The sequence below is a fragment of the Colossoma macropomum genome, unplaced genomic scaffold (genome assembly GCF_904425465.1).
Source record: "Colossoma macropomum unplaced genomic scaffold, Colossoma_macropomum, whole genome shotgun sequence".
In the NCBI taxonomy this organism is placed as follows: Eukaryota; Metazoa; Chordata; class Actinopteri; order Characiformes; family Serrasalmidae; genus Colossoma; species Colossoma macropomum.
Genome location: NW_023494795.1, coordinates 38,538,273 through 38,552,574, shown reverse-complemented (window position 1 = coordinate 38,552,574; position 14,302 = coordinate 38,538,273). Strand labels below are relative to the sequence as shown.

Genomic DNA, 14,302 nt, shown 5'->3' with positions numbered 1-14,302 from the left:
GTGTTCATTTGACATGTTCACAGATATGCAGAAAACTATGACTCAGCTGCCTGAGTCCACTTCAGACACTGAAATGGTTCAAGTATGAAACGCCCTAAAAAGCACATTCACACTAGCCTTGCCTGCCTTGACCTGCTGCCAGTGCTTTTGCATTTCTCATATGGTTTACAGGCAGTATAGTTATTTGTGTAGACTAGTGGTCACCAACCCTCCTGCTGGCCACCCCGTCAAACACTTACCACTATTGCATCTAATTGCATTCAGATAAGCCTGAAGCTACAAAAGCTCATCAGCTCAACTCAGCCGGCGTGTCACTCTCACGGCCTCAGATTTGTTATAACCTAAACACTTAGATATCTGAATCATAAACGCTACAAAATTGAAAGAAGTGACTCCTAAAAGCTGTATTCGAAAGAGAGGACTACACAGATTCTGTCATAACATACGGCACACAAGCAGCTGAGCTTCAGCCTGATTATCAATACAGCATTGCTGCCTACTGGATGTAGTTTGAACTGCAATAACAAATATACTTAAAATAGATAATTATGAAATGTAAATATCACTGTTTATTTAGGCATCATTTAGGGAACGAATATTCAAGTTCAGAAATACCAACAAATATTTGGAGCCTGTAAAATGGTGGACAACCATGGTGCTGTAAGATTTATTACTAGTTGTAGGGTTATTACCCAACATCATCATCTTTATTAATGAGTAGCTTTGTCTTCCTTGGCTTCACATAGGTTTATTTATTGGTACTTGCTAATTTATAAAGCCCTACTTCTAATGTAGGTCATTTTATCAATCAAAGGAACTGGAAATTGTGAATGTTCTCAGAATCTTCTTAAGATCTCGCATGTGCAAACCTAAAACAAGCTGTGTGCTGTATTCTGATTGGAATTTGTTGTATCCTGTATCCCGAAATATGGACTGAAGCATCTAATACAGTTTATAAACAGTGCTATTTACTGTCCAAGTCCTGTTTTTCCCTTGTAAGAGGTGATGTTTTTTGCATATAATGTGTTCTCAGCACATGTAATACACATCTACATGCCTTTATGTTTGTCCCCAAACGTTCTCAATACGACATCATGTCTGGCCCCATAACACTTAACACATTCGTGAAAGAGTTTTTTAATCTCTGTGAGGTTTTCCTGGTTAAATAAAAGATAATACAAAAAAGACCCCAATCAGGAATGACAAACTCCGCAATAACGCACCACACCTCTCTCTCTTTTACTAATCTAGTCCACTTTTGATATATTTACAGAGAAGAGCAGATAAGGAAGGCAGTTTCATCTAGGAAATGTTTGCAGGCGGCGATGCTTTTGAAATATATTGCCTGTTACTGAGGGAAAGTTTCAAAGCGAATCTCAAGTTTTGCCATCAGACATAACTTCCGAATTTGTCTCATCTTACATGGGAACGCTTTGAAATGTTTTATGTCTCTGCCCCTTTGATGCTCCCTGGATGTGGAGCTACACGAGCAAAGCCGATTTGGGTCCTGAAGAAACGATTCCAGCGCCGACGTGCCCCTGTCATTGGCGGTCAGTGAGGGCTTTGACCAAAGGGCCGTAGGTCATCCGGCAGGGTCGCCTAAGCAGGCTTGAGGTCGGATTCTGTGCGCTCTTGTGTTTGGGCCTGTGGTCTCAGCGGAGCAGCCGTGAGACAAACAGGACAGCTGCGTGTTAGAGGGAACTGTTACCATGGAGACGGATGCTGGCAGAGCAACAGGGAAAGAGGGATGGGTTGATTAAATACACAACTCATTACTTGCAGCGCTTGTAGTGGCACCTCTACTCTCTCAACTGTACGTGTGGATGAACATCCTTAGACGTGGGTGACACTGGGGGGTGGAGAAAAAGCGTTTAAAGGGAGAAGGTGTCAATTATAATACTTCATAATTAATAGTTATATGCCTGACATGCATGTACATATGGTACTGTGCAAAAGTCTGCGACCACCCATAATTTATTTCATTTCCAGTCAAAACAACCATTAAGTGAAAGTTACTTGCTAATTTTTCATAAGATATTTCTGAAGACGTTCCACTTGCATAAGGAAGGGGTAAGTCAAAGGAAAATAAGTGAGAAAACACAGAACATACAGAGAAAATGAGACTCTTAACAACTACCCACCAAAACTTGTCAGATAAACAGTACTTAAAGCTTTCATCTTTGAGAGAGAGGGGAAAATCAAGCTCCACTCTTGCTTCAGATCTGAAAACATCCACAGGTGTTTCTGTCCTCCTTCCACTGTGAGAAAACAACTCAGTGCTGTGAGTCTGAAAGAATGTGTATCTGTCAAGAAGCCCTCACTGAGAAAAGGAACATTTGCAAATCAAACAAAGGAGCTGCCCAGCCCCCACTGAATATGTTTGGGAGGCACAAAATACAACCAACTTCTAAGACTGAACTTTGGAGATGTGGAAAAATATCCCTTCAGATATCTTTAGTAACTGGAACTGAGTCTCCTGAAAAAACAGAAACTGTTATAAAGGCAAAGGGTGGGCTTTTTTCCTGACACTGAAAGTGAATAGCTCAATTAATTGAGTACTTAATGGCTATTTTGTCTGGAAATTAAATAAATGAAAGGGTGGTCTCTGAGAGTACTTTACCTCTCCACTGGTTTGAGCAAATAGGTGTGAAGTTAAATAAATTATGAATTAGCTAATCTAATAATGTTAACTAAGGTGAAAGCAGATGCATAGCATTTGTCTATTTATTTTCCTACTCTGACTACTTCATTATCTCACAGCCAGTACTCCTCTAAGACTTCATCTACAGTTATTACCTTAAGTTGATTTGGCAAAAACATAACATAAATCATCATAATAACGTGATGCAACAAAAGGTAAACAAATGCACAGATACATACATTCACACACTATATTCAAAGAGAATATGTGCTGCTCTGCGCGCACACTTACACACTTTGACGCTTTCCCCATCTGTCACAGGGAAATGCACTGTTGCCATGGCAGTGGATGGCAACCAGTCAATTAAGATTAGAGAAAAGCAAATTAAGTGTGATATGATGCATGTCTGTCTGAAATGATATGACTATTGCAAGTGTTTCTTTCAAACACAGGCTAATGTCTTGGCTTATGATGAACCCGTCTCGCAGACGCGACTGTGATTAACCATGTAGCTTATTAATTGAATTGTGTGTCAGCTGTAAAATGAAATTAATGCTGATTGCCTGTTTGTCTTGCAGGGCCAGCCGGTTGGTCAGTGTGACTTCAGCAGACGGCTCCTGTGTATAGAGAAGGAAATAATCTTCCCTCGTTCGGAGAAAATAAAGATGGGACAGATCGACAAAACTAAGGAGCCTTTCAGCGTCAGGAACAAGCCATTCTTCGACCTTAACGCAGCGCGGAAGGTAAAAGAGTGACAGCGAGACGAATATACAGACACATATAGACACTCTCTCTCTTTTTCATACACTATCTTTGTGGGCTTTGTGGAAATGCTGTAATTCAGAAAGGGGTATGTATGTATTTATACAAGCAACCTACACATCTCTGCTGCAAAGGAAAGTACACACTTTGAGTGCAGATATTAGGTAATCCTATAGGTAGAGTTAATTGACAGACTGAGGGACTAACATCTGGCAAAAGCCTGGTAAAGCAAACACAGTTAATTTGATCATTATAATTCTGTGTTGTTTGGACCAGGAAAACATTTGAATGTAAATACATAAAAATATTTGCATCAGAATAAATATGATTAGTGAAAAGACTATGACAAAAAATAGATAAACTAATAATAGTACGAATGTATGAATTAGTATTTCATTTACATGACATTTTGATGAATCTGTTCATAGAAACTTCCAAAAAATGACTGTTTTGAATTTATATGGGGGAAAATATGGACTTCTCACATTGTTTACTGTAGGAGACTTTGTTGTTAAACGGCATTACAACTAACCCTGTGGAGGCCGTCCTTTAGCCTGGCTAGCTCTCGTTTTGTAATATAGTTTCAGAACAGGCATCAAGAGGGTGATAAACCCCTCACATGCCCAGGCCCCACTAACAGCCCCAAAGTTTTATTACACACTTCTAAAACCTAAGAATAGCTCAGCTAGTTTACATTAAAGTCCCTGAAGTTACTGAACAATAAGCCTTAGTATGTCATAAGCCTGGGATTTTAAGGGGTTAAAATAATATAGTTATGAATTCTGTGACTTGGACACGAAGTCCAGTAATCAAAAATGCCTATGATTATGATCAAAAGAGTTCCTTTTATGGTACAAAAACAGCCTTGAGAGTGTATGCAGGTAGTATTGCTATGTGTGTACGAGAAGATGACCAAAAGCATGTTTATGTGTTAATTTCATGATGATGGACCAAAAGAAATGACCTAAAATGACTCTGAAAAAGGTCTAGTTCCATTCACTTACATTAAAAGTAAAGTCGGTTTTTCCTTCTACTGTAAAGTTCTCGTTTTGGAGATACAAGGTTTTGTTCTGACAGAAGCGATATAGGAGTGGGAAATTTAAATGCAAACCTGCAAACTGGTTTGCTGTTTTACATGTTGTTAGTTTGCTACTAATATGTTTCCTTAGTTTAACTGCATAAAATATCCAAGTTAATTTTCACGCCACCTTAGGTTGTGCCCTGCTCTTCCCTACTTTTGAAATGATCTTGAAACGTTTCCATCCTATCAAGCAAAAATGCTTGCTAACAGGTCGATGGTTATTCAAATAATTTTTAAGAAAGCTTTAGAATGATGACTGCAACTGATAAGACATTCAGGTTTACATAGATGTCATCAATTTGTTTATTTTCATCGTCACAATTAAACAAATACAAAATGCCCTGTCTGACTCTACACAAAACATTCCTAGGTGACTTGGGTTGATATTGATTGTTTCTAGGCTGTAATGCTATGCAACGCTGTGCTATGCTATGCTCACTGCTGCAGTTGTGCCCTTGAGCTAGGTGCTTAAGTTCATGCAAGAGGATGTTCACCCTTTCTCTAGCACACTGGCCTTGAAAAAGAAGCAGGCCTGCTCAAGGACCCCAACGTTCTTTGAAGGAAAAAAAAAACAAACACTGATAACTATCGCTTCTAATAGTGATACGGTTCACCTCACGCTACTCCAGTTCAAACTGTAATTTTCTCCTCTCTGTCTATACTTTTTTATAATTAGCGCACTTTTCCTCTGTGATGAGCACAGTTTTAAAAAACATCAGCTGTGTAATCGCACTGATTCGTTGTGGGCGTCTTGTTTTGCTTATTCCATGGCATTTTCACGTTTCCCTTTTGAGCGAAATGAAATGGGAAGAGAGAAAAGGCTATGGTTCAAAGCCTGTTTTTAATTAGCGAAATCAATCACTGTACTTTGCGAGACTGATCCCTCAGCGCTCTCTAATTATCAAGGTTGAAGAGCTCATGAAAAGCTGCACCTCTTTCCCTGATGAAGCCGAGTATGAGCATCTGAATGTTAAAGATTCTCATCCCCTGAACTCCCTTGTGCCTTTTAAAGACTCCTCTGTTCATCTCTGATGTGAACATATGAGGCCAGTGCATTACAGCGTCGTTATCTGACACAGATTTGTCCCTGACTCTTTGGGAGTTTCATATGAGAATTGTACTGCTTGTACACCAGTGGAAGACATCCAGTCTCATCTGTGGCCTAAGACCTCTATGTGAAGCCCTAGATGTTATTCTTTGCTACCCGGTGTCGACCAGAGGAGGATGGCTTCCCCTTTTGAGTCTTGGTTGCTCTCAAGGTTTCTTCCTCTTGCTCTTAGGGAGTTTTTCCTTGCCACTGTTGCCATTGGTGACGCTCATGGGGGCTTGGAGCTGGATTTTTCTATAATGCTGCTTTGTGACAACACCTGTTGTAAAAAGTGCTATATAAATAAACTTTGACTTGACTTGACTAGATCTGCCATGGTCAGGGGGTCCACCTCTTCTTATGAAGGAAAGACATGAAAGCAGAGTTGATTGACTGACTGAGCAACTTGAAGGGCGCACTGTTGGCTTGATGTGCTAAACCTTTTGTGCCAGTTTCAGGTGCAAATTGGGCGCATTCTGCCCACATATTATGTACAAAACTGGTATATGGAAAAATGCAAACTGTACTTCTCTTCCTCATGAATATGCATTTGAGGGATTGCCTTGCAAAACGTGGGAGGATGAACTGGAGGTACTACATGTGCAGCTGATTATATATTCTGCTCACTTTACTGAAGTTTGTGCAACTCTCGGTGGACCATTTTGCTTTGATTTTCGTCCACCAGTAAATTTGCATGTCTCAGAAGACATTGTTGAGGGATTTACTTTAACAATAGCTGCAAACACAGCTATTAGATGGAGGCACAAGCATTGAATATGCACAAAAAATTTGTTTACCATGAAAATAACACTGTTAATCTCTCAGGACTACATCTACATATGTGACATGGTGACATGGTGCAAAATATGTTGTGATGCAGCTGTGAAATGCACACATGATCTGTGTTATCATTATTATTTGGCGATGTTTGTTTTCTAAGCTAGAGTAAAATAAAACCCATGTAGAATGTTTTGGTGGGAAAGATCTTGTTTTAGGGCTTGATTATTAACAGATCCTCTGTATCCCATGTGTCAAACACAAGGCCCACAGGCCAAGTCACACAATCCGTGGCACAATCCTATTCAGCCCGCAAAATTACTTTTAATTTTCTATTAATATTAGCCTATTTCACCATGAGCTGCACTACAGGTCACAGCATGCACTGTAACGTAATGTGTGCATCCACCGCCTCCCCAACAAGGATCTGTGGGACAGCACCAAAAATAAAAAGTCCAAGCGTACTGTACATTGGGGACATGTAAAGAGGTCTAACACTTATCTGCAGCTAATGTAGTCTATTGTTTTATATAAAACAATTTGTTTTTAATTAAAATGATTTTTGAGTCGTTCAGATATTCAGTGCCTATTTTTTTCCGGCGTATTTTGAAAGAACAATGACCAGTTGGGGTCATGGCGAGATGTTAAGTAACGATAAAGTAAAAACACTGCTGCCCCACGGATTTGTTGAGATTTTTTAATATGGCCCCTTTAGTGGTTGAGTTTGACACCCCTGCTCTATATTAAAGGGCACAGGGGCAAAAACTTGATCAGGACTTCTCTGATTTGCCTACGACTGTTTAGGATTTTCAACGGGAATCAACAAGCTACTTTCTGTGTGTGTGAATAAGCTGTCCAGAACATAGAACATCCTAGAACAATTTTGCTGTGAAAAAAAGAATCATCTGTACAGTTTGACATTGTTACCAAGGCTGCGGAGTTAAATCACAGTGTTCAAGGATATCAAGCAATTAACCTGACTCTGCATTGTGTCAGGCAGTGTGTCTTTCTCTTCATTCTTGGGAGTGTTTTTCAGGACACAGTCGGACTGTAGTCCACAGCTATTTCTCAGAACTAATTTCAGAGAATGTCTTTTTCTCACTCAGACTGAGGCCTTATCTGTCACATCTTATTTATGTACATTAACAAATCAGTTACCTCTTGTCACTCTTGTGTTTTGTCACCCTGCACTTTGTAACCCCTCTGACCATCTTGCAGCTGCTTAGTAGGTGAAGGAACCATCCTAGATGCATCCATAGAAAAATATACCATTTTGCTTTATAAAAATTCCACAGAATAAATGCATGTTTACAGTTCCAGGCTATGTTAACAAGGCTGCAGTATTCAAACTGCGGTATTCAAGGACGTTGAGCAATTAACCTGACTTTGCTTTGTGTCAGGCAGCCTTTCTTTCTGTTCATTCAGTCCTGTGTTTTTCAGAACGCACCCAGGCTTCTGTTCAATCCACAGCTATTTCTCAGAACCTGTCTATCAGAGAATTTGTTAGGCTTTTTTGTTACACATACTGAGCCAGTCCAGTCCTTCATCAGTCTTCTTTATGTTGCTGTACCTTATTTTCTTCATCTGTCATTCATACACGAACAAGTCATTTACCCTGCTCAACCTCAGGTTTTGTTTGTGACTCAAAGGCCTCATTTTGGCTCTTTGTCACTGGCTGGATCTGTCTTGTTCTGGATGTCCACCACTTGCATAGGAGGCAAAATCATTTTTTTTTTTTATCTACTTGAAGGCTTTGTTCACACAGCAAGTAAAAGTGGCCTAAATCCAAGTTTTTTCTTCATATGTGACACAGATGTGTGTGTGGCAGAGTGAACAGCAAAAAACACATTGAATCTGACATTTTTAATTCCGATTTGAGGCGTTTTCATATGTGGTACTGAAGTCTGATACGTATTCGATATGCAGCAATGCGACTCTGAACAGCCCGATCAGAATTCATGTGGCTTTTTTTTATGTCAATCCAACTGGACATTCATCATAATTTCGCGCTGCTGAGAACTTATAAACATTTGGTGTGATGTTTCCATACAAAAAAATCAGAAGACTTATCCAAACCCCTTTGTGTTCAAGGAGATTGTGAAAGAAATGACCAAACACAGCAGAAGGAGAACAAGGCTGCAGCGTTTCATCAGAAGTCTGAAAGCAAAGTTTAAAGTATTTGAGGGCGCGAACCAAAGAAGTGACTGCGCCCTTTTTACGGCGAGCTCAAACACATTCTGGGTGATGAGTCCAGCTGACAACCACTGGTACTTAATGATCGCTCCTGTGATGCTGGCGAAGATGAAACTGAAAGCTCCAGGAGTGGATTGTCGTTCGTTGGCAGTCATGATTGTTTACCTCTGGGTGAGCCACGTGAAGCAACGTGAAGCATTGTTGTTTTGCGCATGCGGGTCAGTTTAGGAGCTGATCTGTTCAGAGTAATGTCATACACAGGTCACATTTAAAAGATATTGTGAACAGCCAAACAAAAAAAAATCTGATTTGATGAGAAAATCAGATTTGGGCCACTGTTACCTGCTGTGTGAATGTGTGGCTGAATTGTCTACGAAAATAAAAAGAATTAGTCTAGGACACAGTATCAGCAAATACTCAATATTACATTACTTGCATCAAGTTTGGAAGCAAACTTTTTGAGGACAAAAATTTTGATCCTGACTGCTTGGGGTCAACCAGAGGAGGATGGGTTCCTCATCTTTGTTAATAAATGCAGTTCTGTCTTTGTGAAGTGTCTATTCAAAAGTTTATAAATGCATACAATTTTACTAACATCTCATAGAATAAACATAATAATTTGAGCAGTCCCAGACAAAATTAACCAGGCTGCAGAGTCAGACTGCAGTGTTTAAGGACACTGAGCAATTAACCTGCCTCTGTTTTGTGTCAGGCGGCATTTCTTTGTGTTCATTCATTCCAATGTTTTTCAGGACACAACCAGACATTTTCTACAGTCCTGCAGTCTGTTATTTCTCAGAACTGATATGTCAGAGTGTGCAAGGGCCTTTCACACACATACTGAGACAGTTCAGTCCTTATCACTCATCTCTTTGTTGCTGTGTCTTATTTTCTTCATCTGCTGGTCCTACACAGACAAGTCAATCACCCCTGGTCAACCTCCGGTCTCAGCCGTGCCTCGAAGGCCTCATGTTGGCTCTTTTGACCCCAGAGAACCTGAGTTGTTCTGAGGTCCACCATGCGGCTGCTTAGGGGGTGAAGTCATGGTAAGCAGACTCTGGCGCCTGAAAGGGTCTCATTATTCTCCTCACTGACCATCTGCCGAGCACACAGCCCTGCCTCTGTCAAAAAGGAAGAGAGCGAGGGAGGAATCTGGTTTGCTCATTTAGATGGATAGATTTTCCATTCTGCTCTGTGAGGAATATATACCGGAAATTCCCTTCATGTCCTGCTTCCATTCCAAACTGCGGCAAAGGTCTGAGAGCTTCTGTCCAGTGAGGTCATTTTACAAATGTGGGTTTCACTCGTACTCTCATCGGGCCATAATCGCATCGTTTGTCTAAATCTGAGAGCGCTCCCTGCTTGTGTCCCAAATGCCGCTGTCAGAAAAGGCCTTCTGCCCTTCACTCTGTGAGAACAGGACATCGGTGTCCGAGCGATGGCCCTAATACGCCACCTCAATAAAACCTGTTGTGTGTATTGCTTTTCCACATCTTCTATCATCTTAAAATGGCTGCAGATGGTGATGGACGTCGGGACGGCAGCCTGGCAGCTGAAGAGAGGGGAATGAGTGTTTGGATTAGATTAGCTTTAGCTGGAGCCTGTGTTAAGAGCCCATTAGCAGGCAGTGAGAAGAGAGAGGCGGAGGATGTAGCAGTGGAGAGCTTGGGGGGGTCACTTTTAAACAACACTGGAAAGAGAGGAAGCATGGCCTTCGGATGCCCCTGCCTCTGAATTGAGATGTTTGGAGTGGCACTGCATGTTCAGTCACACAACAAGGTCAATTTACACTCATAGACCACACGCATACACATATACCTTGTAGCATTTATAGGTGGTTCACGCCTCATAACCAATTAGCAGTTATATTTAAATAGGAATTTAAAGTTGATGTGTGACAACTAGAGACGCACAGCTCTTAAACTCTATGAAGCTTGTTACTACTCTACTCTGAGATACTACTCTAGCCTGAAATTTTGGTCCAAACCTGAACATTGCATAAGAAAGTTCTGTTCATATCTGTCCTAGCCCAGAGCACTGATTTTTCAATCTAGATCCAACCTTGACATAAAACTCCACTGACTTAATGACAGCGCCTGTTTAGTTACCCTGTAGCAGCAATAAAAGTCGTCATCAGATCATTGAAAACAAAGTAGTCTCTCTTTATTTGGATAGTCCACTATATTCCCTTATAGATTATCTACAGATGTTCAAATTGTTAACAAACTTTTGGTTGAAACTAAACAGTGGTGGGGTTAGGGTTAGGATTTGAACCAGGGTTAGGGCTAGGACCAGGGTGAGGGTTGGGTTTAGGTTAGGTTTAGGATTAGAGCCAGGTATAGAGTTAAAGAAAATTATGGTCAATTTATTATATGTTTAGTTGAATGTAACTTGAAAGTAAATTAAGTACCTACAAAGCATCTAAAGTGGACTATCCAAATAAAGTGTTACCAAATATTAAAAAAGGGAATAGACTAAATTACAAAATTAGGTTTAAATTACATTTTAAGTTTGTGTGCAAAGAAATTGCTGTTGATTCTCTTTAAATTATCATCTCTTTACATTGGAATTCAAGATGAACTCACTTGAATCAAATATTTATTTGAAATGGATAATACTTGATTAGATTCAATGTAGTGGTCAGTTAGTGGATCCCTATAAAATCCATCCCTAGGCGCTGGTTTCCTTGCGCACAAAAATATATTTTGCTCTAGCTAATCAGACTTTCTAGCTGTTTGGGATCATTTTGATGGCAGTTGAACAAAGCTGATGAAATCAGTTAATGTGGTCGTTTTTCTACCATGAAGGACTTGAAAATAAATTGGATTACGTTTGTTAAAGACTACGTAACTAGGACTTCGGATCGTTCCTGTCTCAGATGCTGAAATTGAGCCTTTCTATGGAGTGATATGTTTTCTTTTTTTAAAAATGCTGTTATTTTGATGCTAATGCCACCATGATGATATCACCAAGTCTTGAAGATTTGGTGCAACAACCCTCTGCACTGAGATTTGAGCAGCTAATGAGATTTGGCTCCTGATGTTCTGCTGTTTGCTAAATTTATCTATTTTTAATTAAGAGATCTGCAGGTATCTCTGTTTCCCTAAAGTCCAATATCCAGCTCTCACAAATGATTAGGCTAGCAATTAGGCTAGTAAAACCTGTTTAATTAGGCCTTTAGATTATTCTGATTAGTTGAGTCATTCTCTTCAGTTTCTGTAGTCACCTTGTTCCTCGGTAAATCTGTCGCAAGTACCTCATAGGGGTATGTGTGCTTGTGTGTGTGCGCGCGCCAACATGCATTCACTCGCATGTGTGTTTATAAGTAGACCGATGGTATCAGCTCATATCAAAAAATGGATCGCTTTAAGGATGAAATTGAATTTTCTGAGACAAACGCTTGCAAACTTTCAAGCCTTATTACATTTTTTTTCTCCATCCCTCTCAGTACATATTGAACTTGAAGCCGACACTGGAGGATCGAGGGGTTATCTGATGTATTGGCTGCAGTTTTGCTGAGAGAATCGGGGTGTAAGACGACGGTCTAATGCTTCTGTGAAATGAGCTACCTGCTCATTGGAGCATAAGGTATACCTACCTCAGTACTGAGCAGTCGGTGGCTTTCATTTGTCTTCTGTGCCGCACTGAGCAGAGACAACTTCTTTTCTTCTGTGACAGCAAGACTTGGCCTGTTCTAATTGGTTCCCTGTTTTCACCCCTTCTCATCTGGGTTCGTTGATAAGGTCTAAGTGGCTGGTAACTACTCTGTGCCTTTGAGAGTGTTTGAAGGTTGAGGCTGACAGGGTGGAGATGTGGGCACCTTTGAGGCAGCGTTCAAAGTGGTCAAAGAGCTCTGGGGGTTATTACAATGTCCCTGTCAAAGGAGTGCCTGTCTTGCCCATCCTCTTTTTGACCTCTGACCACCACTTCACCGGGCTGTCTGCTGAGCATGAGCGCAAAAAGAGTCAAGACATGGTTTGGCTTATGGAATAAAATGTGCGTGGTTGTAACTGAATTGATTTAGAAAATAAAACTGGATCCAAACATTATAAACAAGCTAACGGTTCTTATTTGCCTGTGTTTCACACGCAGCTCCTCTGTCTCCACTCCACTTTTCTTGTACGTTTGCCTGTTTCTCCACTCTTCTAGCTCTCTGAATCGCTGTTGTTTGAATTATCTCTGGCCTTCTCACACTACAGGACTCGTAAATGTTTTGAGTCATAAATATCGAACATGTTTGATAATACCGGAGGGCCTCCGATCACTTCAGAGTTTTCTTTGCTCCTTTCAGACTAACAGATAATTTGCACAGTCAGTTGCTTCCGATTGAGCTTGGAAAAGGGGCAAATCGGGCTTGAAATCAGGCAAAAAGTCGTGTAGTGTAGGCCCAGCTTTACCATGCAAATCAACAAGCTTGGCTTCAGTGCTTTCATTGCCCCGAGTGCAAGGAGGCACTTGGTTTTGGGAAAACTTCAGCCTTGCATTTCCTTGTCTTCTCATCGGCTAGTGAGCGCTTTAGCAGAGCATTTCTGCTTTTGTTATTTTATGCAGAAATAGAAAACACGTTCCAGTTACACTTGTCTTGAATGTGGTCATCGAAAAAGCATGTTGATGGAAGCTGTGAACAGTTTCTTTTTGTGCATCCTGTTTACAGTAACACAGATAGATATTACCTACAACCTGTACCAGTGAGGCACAGTTTCAGAAGCTAATAAGTGGTCTAAATGTCTACATTGGAAAATGAAAACTTAGAATATCTTTTTAGAGCGATCATAGCAGAGTTTCCTACAGGTTAGGAAAGTTATTTACATGTGGGGATATCCTAACCACTCATAACATTTGTTTACTTATTTGGATATTCCTAAGTGAATGTTAAACCTTCCATGTTTTTCATTTTTAAATGTGAAGCATTACATGCCATTGGCAAAAGTGAAGATTTAAGTTGTGGAAATAACCACAGGGGAGAAGAGTGATGCTTTGCATTAGTGACAAAATTCTGTGCCCTTGTTTATGCATAAAAATATAAAATATTTTCTCTTTGGAGTTTGTTAAAATGAGATAAAGTGGACATTGGAAATGGGACCAAATATACATGGGTGGCCAGCAGCATGCTTTAGGGGACACTCAGCAAAGCCTGTGTGTGGGAAACACTGCATGGTATATTCATAACACTATAAACTTATTTGTAACTTTTTTCATGTAAGTAGTCCACAAAAGAAGTATACCTTCAGTTGGATATACCAGTTGTTGTATGGGCTTTCTTAAGTATAGGTACCTATGGTGAAAGAAGTTGTTTGTATAGTCATGATCTGCAGCCATTTTAGCCATCAGTGTGAAAGTATTAATCGTTTATATTCTCTTTCCTTGAAACTTGGCTCACGGTACACCAGGCCCCCTTACTGTGGATATCATTTAGGCATTTTAATTTCCAGTAATTGCAAATTTTGTGTTGCTGATAAGGCCTCACCACTCCCCCCTCATCAGTATTTCATTTACTCCAAACCAGGGAGGCGTGTAAAACCTCATTACATTGCCCTCAAATGTCATACACATTCAGCTCTTTAGCTGCTACCTTTCTGTCCTTATGATACAGGCAATGAAACTTAATTGACTATCTGGCTCTAGTCTGAAACTGTAATTGCCTTCTCATAAAGTTTTGAATCATTTAGTCGATGCAGTGTCTCTGTCAAGAGTGTATTGAGATTTTTTTTCTGTTTACATACTTATTACTTGAACTGAAGGATATCAATGCTTATTGATC

The 14,302-nt window shown here is 40.2% G+C and overlaps 1 protein-coding gene across 1 annotated transcript in view; it reads left to right on the top strand.

Moving 5' to 3' along the window:
- rngtt (RNA guanylyltransferase and 5'-phosphatase) overlaps positions 1-14,302 on the top strand; it is a 194,252-nt gene that overhangs the window by 89,737 nt on the left and 90,213 nt on the right. The window contains exon 11 of the mRNA XM_036582370.1: positions 3,220-3,384. Within this exon, the coding sequence (XP_036438263.1) occupies positions 3,220-3,384 (165 nt within the window). The remainder of the gene's footprint in view (positions 1-3,219; positions 3,385-14,302) is intronic.